This window comes from Hylaeus anthracinus, unplaced genomic scaffold (genome assembly GCF_026225885.1).
Source record: "Hylaeus anthracinus isolate JK02 unplaced genomic scaffold, UHH_iyHylAnth1.0_haploid 11985, whole genome shotgun sequence".
Taxonomy (NCBI): domain Eukaryota; kingdom Metazoa; phylum Arthropoda; class Insecta; order Hymenoptera; family Colletidae; genus Hylaeus; species Hylaeus anthracinus.
The window spans coordinates 8,688,042-8,703,574 of record NW_026534333.1 but is presented as its reverse complement, the minus strand read 5'-3'; the positions used below and the strand labels follow the sequence as shown (position 1 = coordinate 8,703,574).

Genomic DNA, 15,533 nt, shown 5'->3' with positions numbered 1-15,533 from the left:
ATTTGGAAAAAGTTCAGAGAAACAGTCTAAAGATCACCATGAAAGCACCTCTTACTTCCATCTTCGGTGCAATCCATCTTCCACCAACTTCACTGTCGCTGAATCCATCGAACACCCTCGAATATCGATTCCCTTGGAATGTCACCGCTTTTAAAAAATTTACGTTGCTCCGTACATCAACGATGAACATGTACAATCGATCACGCGTTCAAAAAACAATCGATCTTCAAAGGGATACAACGATCTATCCGATGTTCGTTTGCATTTAAACTCTTCCTTCCAACAAATCTCATTTCTTCAGCCCGAATACCAGTAAGGCTACAATATAAACGAGACTTTAATGTAGATATAGAATATTATTTTTAAAATTATACCCTGAAGTGAACCAACAGCTCGATAACTGAAATGCCGATAACTAAAATGCATAGTCGATGAAGATCATCATGTTTCACTACCCCAAAAAAGTCATACATGAAGCAATTATTAAAATTTTATCATTCTTTCCTACCTCTAAAAATAATCAAGTTTTCCAAGTACCCTTACTTATACTCTCCAAAAAATTCTATAAAAATATCTCGTTTACATTCCAACGAACCTAGTACCGTTTCCGAAGAGCAAAACCTCAATTACCCCCACGTTTTCGTCGAAGAATCGACTAGGAACAACGGAAAGGCAGGATCGACGACCTCCGTCTTTGTTCTACATATCGACGGTGTTAAAATCGATCCCGCCGGTGCCACCGAATGATTTAAGGTGGTCGTTCGAACGACAAGGAACGAAACTAGTAGCTGATTCACGGATTAGCTGGTCGCCGATCGAGCGACGCCCACGGAATCACATCGGTGGTTTCAGGAAGACAATCGACCAAACCGACGTTTTCCTGGTTGGTGATCCGGAAGGGATTCGGGTCAGTGAGCACGCGAGTCGCCGAAGCAATTGCTCCAAAATCGGTCCATGGTGTGGTAAAGGTGAGGAGATACCCCGGTTAGCCCGTGAGCCTCGTCCGTGTAACTCTGGAGCTGGAACATTATGTCTTCGTGCACCAGGGCTTTGTTCAAGGCCATGGTCTGCTGGTAGTGCACGTTGTCGTCCTCGGTACCGTGTATCAGCATGAACTTCTTGCCACGGATACCCTCAACCTTTCTGGTAACGTCTGTGCCATTGTAGCCCTCGAGGTTGTCCTCTGGGGTTGGCAGACCCATGAATCGCTCGGTGTAGATGGAGTCTGCAATTCATTAGAAATGGAATTGAAGAAGGTGTTTTCGGTTAAGCAGGAATTATACTCGAATATGTAGAGAGATTAATTTGAGACAGATGCTTCCAAAGCTGTGATTTTCTCGAGGAGTCATACTTGTTGGTTGCGAAGAACAGAAAAGTCATTGCTTTTAATTAAAGTTAAGGCTTTATCGTGAAAGAGAGAACAGAAAAGGAAGAGGAGGAAGTAAACTCTCTGTAGGCTAGAGTAACTCTTTCGTCACGACTCGGTAATATAGAGCACTGGATTGATAAGTCAGATTACTTTGGTGGTAATGTAGAACGATCCGTTGATAAAACAGGTTACTCTGCTGGTGATATTGAATACTCTGTTAGTAAGACAAGTTGCTGATAATGTAGAACACTGTATTGATAAATGTAACGGCCAAGTCTTGACAACATAATGTACAATATCCGCAGAGTACTCGCCTTACCCATTAATACTCGAAAACGATATCAGAAACTGCTTTAAATACCATGACAAATATGGAATCTTCTTACTGACCAATTCACGCGTGGTAATGAATGTTAAACGAGCAGCAATGACAAACGGAAGTTATACCATAACCAATTGCCACAATTACCATGTACTGCTATTCATACTGTAAGAAAATTACCATAATAAATCCAGGATGTCACAGGTGCAACGGATATGCCACACTTGAAAACGGAATCCACGTCAGTGGCTAACGTCATGGCCGTGGCAAAACCGCCGTAGCTCCAGCCCCATATCGCGGTTCTATTTCGATCGATCCAGGAATATTTCTCTTGCAATGACCTGTTTATCAACAAGTACCAAGGGTGATTACAGAAAATAACACTGGAGAAAATTGTCGAATTAAAGAATAAAGTTTCTAGTTGGCGAAAGTCTCGAGGCTAAGTATAATTTGAAAGTAAGACTAAATTTACACTATATAGAATATAATTATGGAATAATCCCATAACAGCAAATTCACGAAAACGACGATCCCCCTACCGAGTGACGGCGATTTGGTCTTCGATTTCTACGGTTCCCATGCGTCGGTAGATCTCGAACAGCATCTTGCTGCCCTTGAAGGCGGACCCACGACCGTCGATGTGACCATAAATGACGCTCCTGTTGGTCGTCATGTAGGACTCGAAACCGTGCGAGTTCGCCTCGGTGATCCTGACGGTGTTGGGACCAGAGTACCTGGAAAGACGGTTCGAGAACTTGCTTCGATATAAATAATACTAACTTTGAAAATTTAAATGATGCATTAAAATTTATATCTTGATCACCAGTGAAATAAGCCTTTGAAACAATTCAAAAACTGAGCGATAGTATACAATATAGAAATTATTCCTCAGAAATAATACTATAACACAGCTTTTGAAATGTTTTAACAGGATTAAAAGAAGGTAAAGAGATGAAGGAAGCATCTATCGAACAACGTTTCGATCCCGAACGTATCCCGAGGCTGTAATTTTAAATTCAGATCATGATTCTTTTTGCTTGCTGATCAATCAGGCTAGGCGTCAGCCTAGTGGCACAACGACCGCTGTCGGGTGCCTGCACCCATCTGACACGCTGGCAGCTTGAATACGAGTCTTGGGATTAAGTAGAGGCATTGAGAGGTTGCACGGTTTTGCTGGCACGAATTTTGTACTTGAGTTATCGAGGGAAGTCGAAGAGTCGAATGAATGCCTTTCGAACGTTATCGATGAGCGGTAATAGGCTGCATTGCGTCGAGGGTTTATTATAGTATTCTCGCAGGAAGTATGCTCCAACGTGACAGTTGTCGACTGCTTTTTATATTTGACACCTTAGACAACCTTGTGAACTAAGTACGTGTGTACTTTCATTTAAAATAAAATTATCAAATGTATTCCATGCCATTTATGTTTCATTGAAAAACAAAGTCCTAAAGTCCCTTTTGAAAAACTCGTTGTACATTCAATACTTACACGTTGATCAGCAGAGGGTACGATTTCCTTTCGTCAAAATCGGGTGGCAAATACAATCTAACGTTGCTGGTGTACCCGTTCGCCCTCACATTGAGATTCTGGATGCGTGGCTGCTTACGATCGGCCAATCTCCTTCTCAGAGATCGATTCTCCTCCCACGAGTACAGCACCTTGTGGTTAGTGTCGAGGATCATCACGACCGTTGGATCTGGCCCCATGCAACTCAATGCGTAATACGAATTCTCCGCAGAAAAGTAGGGGAAGACATAGGTGCAATTGTTGCCTGGGGAAATGTCAATACGAGGATGTTGTACAAAGTATCGTTAATAAAGTATTATAAGAGGAGTTGCCAGTAATTTTCTAAATAAGATTTCGAAAATACGTATTTTTATATGGATCTTGTATCAACAAAATTTCTTGGACAACCCGATACTTTAATCTCCAAGCTAATCACATTAATCCTTCCAGACCTGGCATCTACAATTGAAGACGCAAAAAAGAAAAAATAAATAAATAAATATACATGTCGAATTGAGTAAACTCCTCCTTTTCGAAGTCGGTTAAAAATTACCACACACACGACCGACAATATCTTTTGAGCGAAAACTACACTATTAGGATTTTTATTTATTTTTTCCATACTAACTTCAGTCCAAATTAACCCTAAAAACTAAACTACATTAGTACGAGAAGAAAAAGTAATTCGGGTCTGAAAGGGTTAAACCAGCACCCTGAAATCACTCGTAGCAACCAACAACCCTCTTTCCTTCCCTGAACTCACCCTCAGGTGTTTTGACATTGCAGGACAGGCAAGAAGGTGCCTCACTGCCATCCAAGGGAACCGAATACAGGTTCCTCTGCATCGGTTTGTCAACTCCAGTTCCCAAATAGTATAAAACATTCTTGTCCTCAGTCACAGCAACGATAGACATGACTTCTGCCGCGCCTGGAGTCAGGTCCCTCTTCCTGAGGAACTTTCCGCTCTCGTCGGAGTCGAATTTCATCGCGTGGATGAATCGTCCAGCGTTCGTTCCAGAGTCCTGTAACTGTAGGACGATGGCATAGCGATTGGTGAACACTGCAGGGTAGATACGTAGCCAGCCAGAGTGTTCTTCTTGGTACATGTGCTTGGGGATCGTCATCTTCTTTGCGTCGTCGGAGAGCAACCCTGAGACGCTGTAGTAGACAACCTGAGATTTGTTCTGTACGCGGTTCGTCCAGGTAGCTGCCACGAAATTCATCGCCCAGGTGACGGTGTAGAGAATGTAGTCCCTGTTGAAATTGAACTTCTCAATGTTTGGTTGGGTAGGACACGAAAGAATTCTTTGATGGTGAAAACGTTGAGTAGAGAGGGTCATCGTTGAATGCGAAGCTGAATTAAGTGACTTTTATTTTAGTGATAGATCTGTTAGTTCTATTTATTTATGTATTATGATAGACAATAAAGAAACCATTATTATACAAATAGCAAGGACTAATTTAATTGAAACGAATTATACGACTAAATGGTATGAGTTTAATTTCAATTTTTGCAGGTTCATCGAGCATTTGAATTTCATACAAGCGACTTGTTTGGGATGGATATAATTACATTATGCAGCAGGATGTTTTATTTAAAACGGAATGGTTCAATATTTCATGAGGGGATGAAACCACCAAAAAATACTTTTACAAAAGTTATTTGATATAAATGGACAAATTGTATGGTATAAATAACTTTTTTGTAGGTAAAGTGATAGGGAAGATTTAACTGAAAGATTAATTCGTTCAAATGAAACGCTGTATATTTTTATCCATGGTGAAATAGCATTTGTTTGAATGAAATTTAGAAAAATTTCATTATGGATAAAAATATGTACGGTTCCATTTGAAAAAATTACTTTTTTTGTTAAACCTACTCTACCACTTTACTTGCAAACAAATTTGCCCTTTGTACCAAATAACTTTTGTAAAAACATTCTTTTTATAGCTTCATCTACTCGTGAGGTATCGAAGCATTTTCAGACTTTAAATTTTGTTGAATGAACCTTGATGGAAAAATTTCCCTGGTCGTTTTATTTGTCATTAGAACTTGCTCATAATAAGATATTTAATAAGGGAGATGAAGTCACCCGTATCTCACTCTGTTGCGAGTCATGTGATAATACGATAAGTCAACCATAATTGCGGATGCCTTAGGGTTCTAGGATACATACTCGCCAATGATGTCAACTGGTGCCTCGAGTTTGATCAATCCGGCAGACGGATTACTCAAATTGACCATGCTTAGAGACACTGATGGATTTGAGCTGCCCGCCTGAAAAGTCACAATAACAGATTAGAACAAGTTGCTGGAATATATTTCGAACTTTTATTAACACGTTGACTGCCAGAAAATTACTTACGGAAATTTATACGAGGCTAACACTTTGTTTTTAAACAAAGTTAGCCGCAAACTTTTTGAAAGAATATAGCAACTTGGAAATTGAAAGAAGAGCGACCAATTTTTTTTAAAGCGAAATACGCTATTGTTGGTTCTTTAAGCTCACCTTGGGATACTTGATCTTCACCTCCATAGGGTATTGATCCTCCATGCTGCCTGGCTTCCCATAATGCGGGATCGTGAAGTCTTTCACTGCGCTGTCATTGTAGGTCGCGAATGCGAGATAATCTCCACCGGGAGAGAACCAGAGTGCGACAGCGGAGGCCAGGACCTCTTCTGTGAATATTCGTGTACCGATTGTCTCGATCATTAAGTCACACTTCGACAGACATTAATCCCTTCTTTCGCATAATAATACTAATGTACCGTACGAGTGCACCGTGTGAGTGTATTCATGTACATATTTAAAATCAAACGTGACATTTGAAATATCACAAAAATTTGGAATTTTGTCAATAGACACAAAGTACGAATACTTATAGAACTGACCGTATTTATCATATTTGCTTGTATCATAAGATTATGCATTTGCATCGAATGTACAGTTTTCTTCTGATTTTTCTCTCAGTTGCCATGATAGATAAGAACTCTAATAATGACTCTGTATAATAACATTTTTCGTCGGATCTTTCACTCACCTTCGTAGACCCAATCAGGAACGCCATTGTAAACAATACCTGGGACACCTGTGTTCGTCAACCGTACAGGATCATTGCGTCTATCGGAGATCTTCTCGTAATAAATGTCATTGTCCAAAACGTAAACCACAGCGTTCTCCGTGGGCGACCATTTCGCCAACGCCAAATATTTGCCTTTCGCCAATTCCGTGTAAGATCTGGGCGTACGAAACGAGTATACAAGATTTGAAATAATTCAAAGCGAATTGAACAGAGAATTCAACGCGATATCGATTAATGACAATGATTTTCAAACTTTCTAGTGAATAGCTCTGTGGTACTCAATTCCTTAAATAAAGTTACTTATAGACCTCTTTAAATATTGGAATAACGATATTCAAGTACACAAATGTTTGAATGAAGATACTTGAAAGCCTTATAAATGAATTGAGTAATGATATTCAAATTCTTGAATCTTTGAATGAAGAAGATACTTCGAAGTCTCTTCAAATATTGAAAGAATGATATTGAAGTACTCCAGTATTCGAATAGTGGCATTGAACTATTCCAATGTTTGAATAATAATATCCATAATGAACTTCATACGTTCAATGATCCTAATCTAACTTATCATGAAAATCCAAGCACAGTTTGTGCCCTTTAAGTTGTCAAACGGAGCACGGTATGTACATAGCGCAACGTATATCGATTTTATCATTATTGTCGCAAAAGTATGGCATTGTTTGGCAATTTAGTTTATCAGAGAATCGTTAAAGTTATCCGTAGAACGATTTTGACGTGGAAATCGAGGCACTCACTTTTGTTTAATACTGTAAACGACGAACTTCACGAAGGCTGAATGTCTGAACACCTGAAAATTGGTAAAAACATTTCCTTAAGTTTCTCTATTGATTCAAATAATATTACATAATCAAATTGCCAGTTGGTACCTAGGATAGATAACATAGAACTCTATTACGTCGAGATCGTGAAAATAATAATTAACGGGACGTGAAATAAATTGGAGGGGGTGACCTTGAGCAGTCGAAATCTCTTGTTTCGATCCGATCGATCCTATTCCAACTTGCAACTTGATTTTTTCTTTTGAATGAACGTAGTATGAATCAATTAAGAGTATCAGAGACTTACAGGCATGAAACCGTATCCAATCAAGAGGTGAGAATTGTCGTAGGAAAGACTAAGCGTAGGCTTGTCGTAGGGGCTCTGAAAAACATTTAAGAAATTGTGACTACTTAACGACTATATTCAACTTCATTGGTAAAAAGGCGAAAGGTAGCTGATCGTATTAGAACGACAAACACACGGAAAAAGATCAAGCTACCGGGAGACACTCGAATCAATATTTGGATAACGTCAAATATTGATACAATTGATTTCGTGCCAGGTTATCTGACGCGTTACGATACGATAAGTGATAGATTGTTTGTGTCGACCGATAACGTAGCATTAGCTTGTCGATACCATCGATCAAGGGTCGAATCTTCACGTGGTGGAATCCGACAACATGATTGTTCGGTAACAACATACTTGAAAGCGAAATTATTAAGGGTAAACCTATTGGCTTCCAGTTGGAAGCAATTGGGACGTTAATTAACTGAACATTCTATATCTAATATCTATATCTAATAGAACATTCTATATTTTTCAAGCTTTGACAATCGATACGTTAATTAACTGAACATTCTACATCTAATAAAATAAGAATTTCGTGAAATACCGTATTTATATAATTTGTGATATTATTCAGACCTTATTTTTCAAGCTTTGGCAGATCTCGCCCATAGATCCCAAGCTGCGAATGTTTGCTTGACATAGTTTCGCATTTTCAACAATTCAACTTTCATAATTTAATATCCAACGGGCCAGGTTATCGTTTGAATCTTATTTCAAAACCACGACGGCGTGGGATAACTTCTCGAAAGCTTAATGCACAAAGGAATTGGAAGACCCTTCTGAAGTCGTATTACTCGACTAATTAAGCAGGGCTTTGGCAAGTTATAATCTGAGTTTTGTCGGTAGAAGAGGGATAAGACTGAGTTTCCATCATTACTTACACCTATCAATTGCTAAGCGATTGAATTCGAAACATTAACGATCGAGTAACAATTTTTTAGTAAAACGATATTCGAATACACAAATATTCGAATAAGGATGCTCGAGTAGCTGCTCAAACTTTCGTCAAATAACATTTCAATCAAAAATATTCGAATAATGATTGAATCGACAAATATTCAAATAATTAAAAATTCAATGATGTTCGAATACTCAATGTATCGAGATACAAGTATTTGAATATCGAATACGCAAATATTCGATGTACTCTGTATCATTCGAATGCTTATAAAGTGTTCAAATATTAAACTACTAGTCTTCTCAAATGCCCAACACCAAGATAGCAGAAATGTCAATACGTGGCACTGCAAGTTGCGCCTTACCAGGACTGACGAGTCCAAGAAGAGTCTGCTGGTCTTTGACGTCACATTGAATATACGAATGTCACCAGTATAACCATCGATATAAAGGATCTCCGTGTCCGTTATCCAGGTGCCGTTGAAGCCGATCGCCCGGAAACTCGCGTCATAGGTTTCCTCTAAACTGAATGGGTCTGTCTTCCCGTTTAGATAATTTTCTTCCACGGGACCGCGTGTCTGGAACTCCTTTTTGGACACTCGCGGAACTGCACAAGGAAGAAACGCGAAATTCGTGAAAGCTATCGATACAAATTGAAAGGAAGGAAGACATATTGAAGGAGCAGGGAACTCGAGTGCTAGGATAAGTTTCCAGGAAAAGTGGCAAAACTGAGAGACAGTGGAGGATGTGGAGATGACCATTGACGTCATTTAATGGAATTTTCTAGTTTCATGCTGCTAGCTCCTGACGTACTTTTATCATATTTTTAAATCTATAACTGGTTGCAGCTGACACTTTTAAATCTACAGCTAGTAATCTCTGACATAAATTTACGACATCCTTTAATGACGTAATTTTTAATATACAGCTGGTTCTGCCCCTGACGTAATTTTACATTATTTTATACTGACTAGCTGCATTAGAAATTCATAGATTTATCGCCGTGATTCCCTACATCTGAATTTTTCAAAATTTTAATTTTTATGGCTAAATTCATTCTACAATTTGCAATTCATTAGATAGAATGATATAAAAATTAATTTATTTTCACTTAAATCTGTACATTAATTATACAAAAGTATGATTTAGATAAGAACCATAATAACCAGCAAAACAGAAGATATTTATGAATCGACCCAACAGTCGCAAGAAAAGGGTGGATAATTTTGAGAATTCTCGATACGGTATTTTGGAGCAGTGGCACCCTGTGTTCAAACTCAAACACCACCGATAGGGACACGCAGCTATCGATATCTTATCTATCGATAAACAAGAATCGGAGTTAACCCCGGGCATAAGTAAACTTATCTCGCGACAAACAGCGTGATTCGTCGAAGGACATCAGCCTGCCCACCTCCGAAGACGTCCAACTGTTCCATGGACGCTTGGACCGTAAGCGGCTTAAGGAAAGCGCGATTATCTCCGAAGAAAGAGAGACGGACACTTACTGGATTTTCCAGCGACAAGGACGGCCAGGAATCCCTGCAGCACCAGCAGCTGGAGTACCTGGAAAATATTTTGTCGCCTGTGAAACGTGACCGTAAACATTAACCAAGGCTATTATTAAGGCTATTATATTGCTTCAACGTACTTTGCAAAAAAGAAGGTGAACACTGAAAGAGAGGCATTCTCGATGATATTTCTATGTCACCTTTTTGGCGAATATAAATTAATAAGAAATGAAGAAATAAAATGAAATTACAGGAAGATGGATTTGGCGATGGATATAGAGTGACTGAGGATGAAGAAACTAAGGCTCCATTAATTATTAGAATAAGGGATATTTATTAGAGAAATCAAGGAAGTGCAAGAGATAATTGTTCATCATTAGACTGCGGATGTTAATGCAAATTCGTATTTTTATATCCACAGTCTTTGAACTAGAATGTATAATACAAATTTAGAATCACTAAAAAGTAATCATGTGTCATATACAGAAAATAAATTTGTTTTTATAATAATGAAGGCCTAGCGAAGATGCGCTAAAACGTGTATTTTCCCCAAAAAAGCTTCCGTCGACATTTGTCTCGACCATGATGCCGTCAGAATAAGTCAGAAAGTCCCACTTGCTGATATTTCCCGACTTCCTCCATTCCGACTGATAACCAGGTCGCGTGTAACGAGAGAAGAGAGGGGATAGGTGAGAAAAAATCGCGTGGATAGTGACGGGACTAAGACTTGTTTCGAAGAGATAAAAGTGATACAATTGGGCATCGATGATATTCAAGTTAAATTCAGGCCCGTCTCAACAGCATCATGGGGCCTCGAGCTAATCGGTACACTGGGGCCCTTATCTATAATACTCGCAGGAATATTAAGATAGATAATTAAAGATACTTAAATTATATATGTGACTTTAAATCTTTGAAACACAGTACATAAGTTTATAGGCAGCCCTTGCCGACTATTCAACTATGAAAATTTAAAAATTCCCTTCCAACCTATCATAGAAATCGACTTGTGAACGTTGAAGGGAAGGTCAAGAGTCAGAGGTTGTCGCAACAAACTTCTTCAACTCGTGAAGTAGAAACCTCTTCGCTCTGCACTGTTAGGAGGAGCGGGAATTTATGAATCAGAGATTCCGGGAACGATTAATGAAAGAGGAAAGTTCGGTTACAGAGGAAAGTTAAGAAGTAACTTCTCTGTTTGGGTTTAAATGTTTTAAATGACGCCGAGACGGGTCGTAGAAACGTCGAATCGAATTTGTCAGCAGAAATGTCTCGTGAATGATGCACGCTGCGGAGGTCCCCAACTGATCCAACTGATCCAGTTAACGAACGCTCGAACGGCTCAACTAGATTTCGCAGTTTGGAACATGGAGGATGAAACTCTGAATTTGCTCATGCTTATTGTCGAATATTCATAACTAGTCTGGCAAAGAGCATCACCCAATTGACAATCTCAAATTTTTATGTCACTTTGCTGATATATATAGCAATTAAAATTTCTTTTTGATAGTATGATGTTTGTGTTTGGGGGATGAAAACTACTTTCACAGTCGTGGATGAAATATTTATTACGAAAAAATATAGTCATTAAATATTTTCTGCAACAGAAGAGTGTGTATTTTATTTATATTAATGTCAAATGTAATAGAACAACAAGCTATTTTCATAGGCTGGTTATCTTTTATTCGTTACTCCAAGTTTTCTCTAGATAAGAATTTTGTTTTATCTCTATATTTCGTCGATGTGAGGTTAAGCTCTTACAACAACACTTTAGCAGCAACTCTCAGGCACTATGATACTTCAGCAAGAAATTATCGTGGGAGAACATAGCTCAATATTTGCATTCTTTTAATTTTATATGCACGATATATATTGCCCACATAAAAACAGAAATTTGGCAAAGAAATAGGATATATTACGTGTACTATAATATTCATAGATCCTGAAGATATTTTTAAAACAAACTCTAAAAATGAAAAATACCTAACTAATATTTCTTCTCCTCGTTTAAGAAACCTTGTTTCCTACGTTTCCATGTTTATACGCCCCTTGAAGCCGTCCAATAAAAATAGAAACAGATTCATCCAGCATATCTAACAAACGTTTCCCAAAACAACATCGTTATATGAGATGATTAGTGATCGAACGAGCCAATGAAAGCCGTTCCCATCGACGTCGAACAATTACAACCCACCCTTCTGGATTTACCAGGGCTTTTTCTCTCCGTCGCGTCGTATTTTCGCGATCCTCCTCGCGCCAGGCCGCCTCGTCTCCGCGAGTTTTCCTCGAGGATCAACGCTGCCAGGGACGAGTGCATCGTCGACGATAAATCTGGACGGTTCGGCCCTTCGAAACTTTTCCATTCGATGAAACGAAAGAGGCTCGTGAAAAGTTATCGAATCGATACGTCAAAGGAAAACTGACTTCCCCTCCTCCTGCCTCTCTGACAAAACGGAACACCGCCGACGGAGGAAGTCGATCGGTGAGAAAAAGGGAGAATCTGACCGGGATCGATGATTATCTTCACTCGTATAGTATATGAATTTTAACGTCGATGTTTTGCTTCGTTCCTTCTGTTATTGCAGCACGCGCGCTAGGAGTAAACGTGGTTTAACGGGTGACGAATTTACAGCGAGGAGATAGAGAATTTGATTACCGCGAGGAAATTGTGGTTCGTTTAGTTAGGAAATTGCCCGTGGGATCGAACAGATTCTACGCAAACCTGATTTTACCAACGAGATTGAAGAAAGTTTGCGTCGATTGCGATGGACGTGAACTTGACATGTGTAATTTGTTTAATGTGCATAGCGTATTAAATAATTCACTGCGTTTTCTTAGCTTTACGTTGAAAGCGAAGACAAACGCACTACAATTCTTATCTAGACACGAATTTCGACAAATAAAAGATAAACGGAATTTAGAGAGCCCATTTATAGGCTTTTAATTCTAGCGTTTATCTGATGGAATTTATTAACCGTATTGTTGGTTGTCTACTTGGGGTGCTCAATTTTCGGAAATAGGTGACAACTTTTTTAACTATTTTCACTAAGAAGAATAATATTCAACTTCTACAGATTCTCTATGACACATATCAAGAATTCCATCTGCAATTCTGTCATATGATTACAATAAATGTGTCGATATAAAGAAGAACACTTGAACAATTCACAAATTATTTCTCCCAATGAGAAGAATATTGAATCGTTCCAAAGGAAAGCGAATCAACCATGAACGATCGTACATGAAAATCACTAATTCTTCGTGTCTTCAATAAAAATCAAACGTGACACCTTTCCTAAGAGGAATAATATTCAATCTCTACAGCTTCTCTATGAAACATATCAACAATTCCAGCTCCAATGCGAAGCGTTATTGAAGAATGACAGTGATACATTAAAATCCCCAGCACTCCCCTCTCGGCAATCTCAATCGAAACGTCGATCCGGAAGAAGACAAACGCACTGTTCCCCGAGGAAGGATCACTCGATCAGCGGCACCCTTTGCTATTATGCAATCAGATCCACAAGGACGACGATTGAGCTTAATTTATTCGTATCCAGTGGCGCAGTCGCCGCTCTCAATGCATATAGTGTCTTGATAACCTACCTCGTGCCACACCATAACGAACACGCGACAATCACAGTCGACGACAATTGCACTTGGGCCCCTTTACCAACGATCCAGAGATCGACGCCGCTCGATGGATCGTACAATGGTGCGTCGGACACTGACTCACACATCGCGCACATCCCTGACGTGATGGAAGTGGCAGGTGCTCCCACCTCCTTCGATGAGCACGGTGCATACCCGGTATCGCGACCTTTTCCTTCGTTCTGGCATAATTACGCTCATGACGTGCTGATAAGGAAAACACTCGAAGTGACACCAGCCAAGGAGAGCTGCGATCGTGTTTAGCCTCGGAGTACGACTACAGCGTCCAATGGCCTCCAGCTTATCTAGTGTTTATATGTTTTGACCCTGGCCATCGGAAGTTGTCAATGTACATAAACTTGGAGTAACAGTATGGGACTCGACGGACTGCCGGATATTTACTTGTGATTATATTGGGATCCGTGGATGTATTTAACCTTGGAGTATCAGTACCGAGGTCTCGGAGCCTCCAGCATATTTTCTTGTGTTCATATATATATTTTGACTCTGGACGTTGCAAATTGCCAGTATACATAAACTTGGAGTAACAATGTGGGACTCGAAAAACTGTAGCATATGTACTTGTTATATAATATACTTTAATCTTGGCCTTTGAGGTCTATTTAACCCTTTGCAGTCGAAAGGTGACTCTCTGTCACCATTAGGTTTCACGCAGGAAATCTACGATACTTAATGTTTCTTTAGATTTAATGTTTGTGGAGCTCAAAGTGTCGATAAAATAATCGTCGGTGCGGTAAAGGTGACCTTATTCTCAAATCTAATTAGCTTAGAATTCATGGTAATAGAATGCTAAGAAACATCTCGAGTTGCTGGTAGATACCAGAAAGAAAGGCCTCGAGTGCAAAGGGTTAACTTTAGATTACTAGTACTGGAACCTTATGGCCTCCGGCATATTTTCTTGTATTTATATATTTTAACCACTACGTGATTCTTATCATCAGGATCTATGAACGAAATTAGAATATCAGAATTATCTTAGAATAAAACTCTGAAACCTCATCGACCATAATATATAGTGTCTCATTTACATGTTTGGACCTTCCCCAATGGGATCCATGAACGTATTTAGCCTCATTCGTCTAGGAAAGTGTTAAGATGCCCATGTTCACGCCAAATGCATAAAATAACCAAGTGTGTAGACCTCTGACTGTCGATCTCCGTCTGTGTTGGAAAGTTGTGCACTGAATACTAAATATCGGGTAGCAAACAGCCAATGAACGCGATTACACATAATCGAGAGAGAAACTTCTGTTACCGAAGGTCAGTTCCTTTATTACGATTCACGAGACCTATATTTCCATTGTGTGAGAGACAGAGAGTGCTTGGAATCTCCAACTGGTGGGCTCGAGTACACGTAAAATCAGATAATAATATTAATGAGAATTCTGCAAGATTTTTATTTTTTCTACATCTTAATCTAATCTTTAAATATATTTAAAAGTTAATTTTGGTAAAACAAACTGTGAAATTGATTCGGGATGGACGCTTTCCTTATCACCGAACGATTGAAGATTGAAAAGGTTGAATCGGTGAGTATAGACGAGAAATGGAATTAAATTGGAAGGTGAGACGTAAGTGAAGAATATGATGGATGAACCTTCTGCGACCTTGAACCTCTAATTGATTCAGACATGGTGGTAGTTCAGTATTTTTCTCGCCATCGAGGATTTCTCTATGTTATTCCGGTCCTGAAGTAATAATGATAAGTGGCGATGATTTAGGTACGCTCCGAATGGCTTCCAACGTGGTGTGAGACACGATTTAACAGCTGAGGCGTCGACTGCGGTAAGCTGTTGGCTATTGTTGTTACTATGGTCTAGACAAAGCTAACTGGTATTCCATGATATATGTTGGTTCGAAGGCTGCGGCCCATTTCGCTAATTAATCGGGTTCTAGCCGGTCTCTCAGTGTTTACAATGTTGTTTTCTTGGCTAGTTTTAACGAGAGGAAACATTACTATCGATTACAATTTTACAGCACTTTCCTTCGTCAAGGTTTTGTATTTCTCAGGTGCATTTCTTAAAATAAAAACATTTCTTGCTA

General features: G+C 39.2%; 1 protein-coding gene across 1 annotated transcript; it reads right to left on the bottom strand.

Moving 5' to 3' along the window:
* Positions 1–341: 341 nt before the first annotated feature.
* Positions 342–13,581, bottom strand: LOC128887173 (venom dipeptidyl peptidase 4). The gene is made up of 13 exons (XM_054142774.1): positions 13,425–13,581; positions 9,819–9,876; positions 8,676–8,917; positions 7,369–7,443; positions 7,038–7,090; positions 6,241–6,437; positions 5,709–5,878; positions 5,376–5,476; positions 3,962–4,452; positions 3,181–3,463; positions 2,231–2,425; positions 1,872–2,032; positions 342–1,225 (listed from the first exon to the last, which is right to left on the bottom strand). The coding sequence occupies exons 1-13, from the start codon at positions 13,437–13,439 to the stop codon at positions 909–911; spliced, it is 2,358 nt and encodes a 785-aa protein (XP_053998749.1). The 5' UTR covers positions 13,440–13,581; the 3' UTR covers positions 342–908.
* Between the last annotated feature and the right edge of the window lie 1,952 nt (positions 13,582–15,533).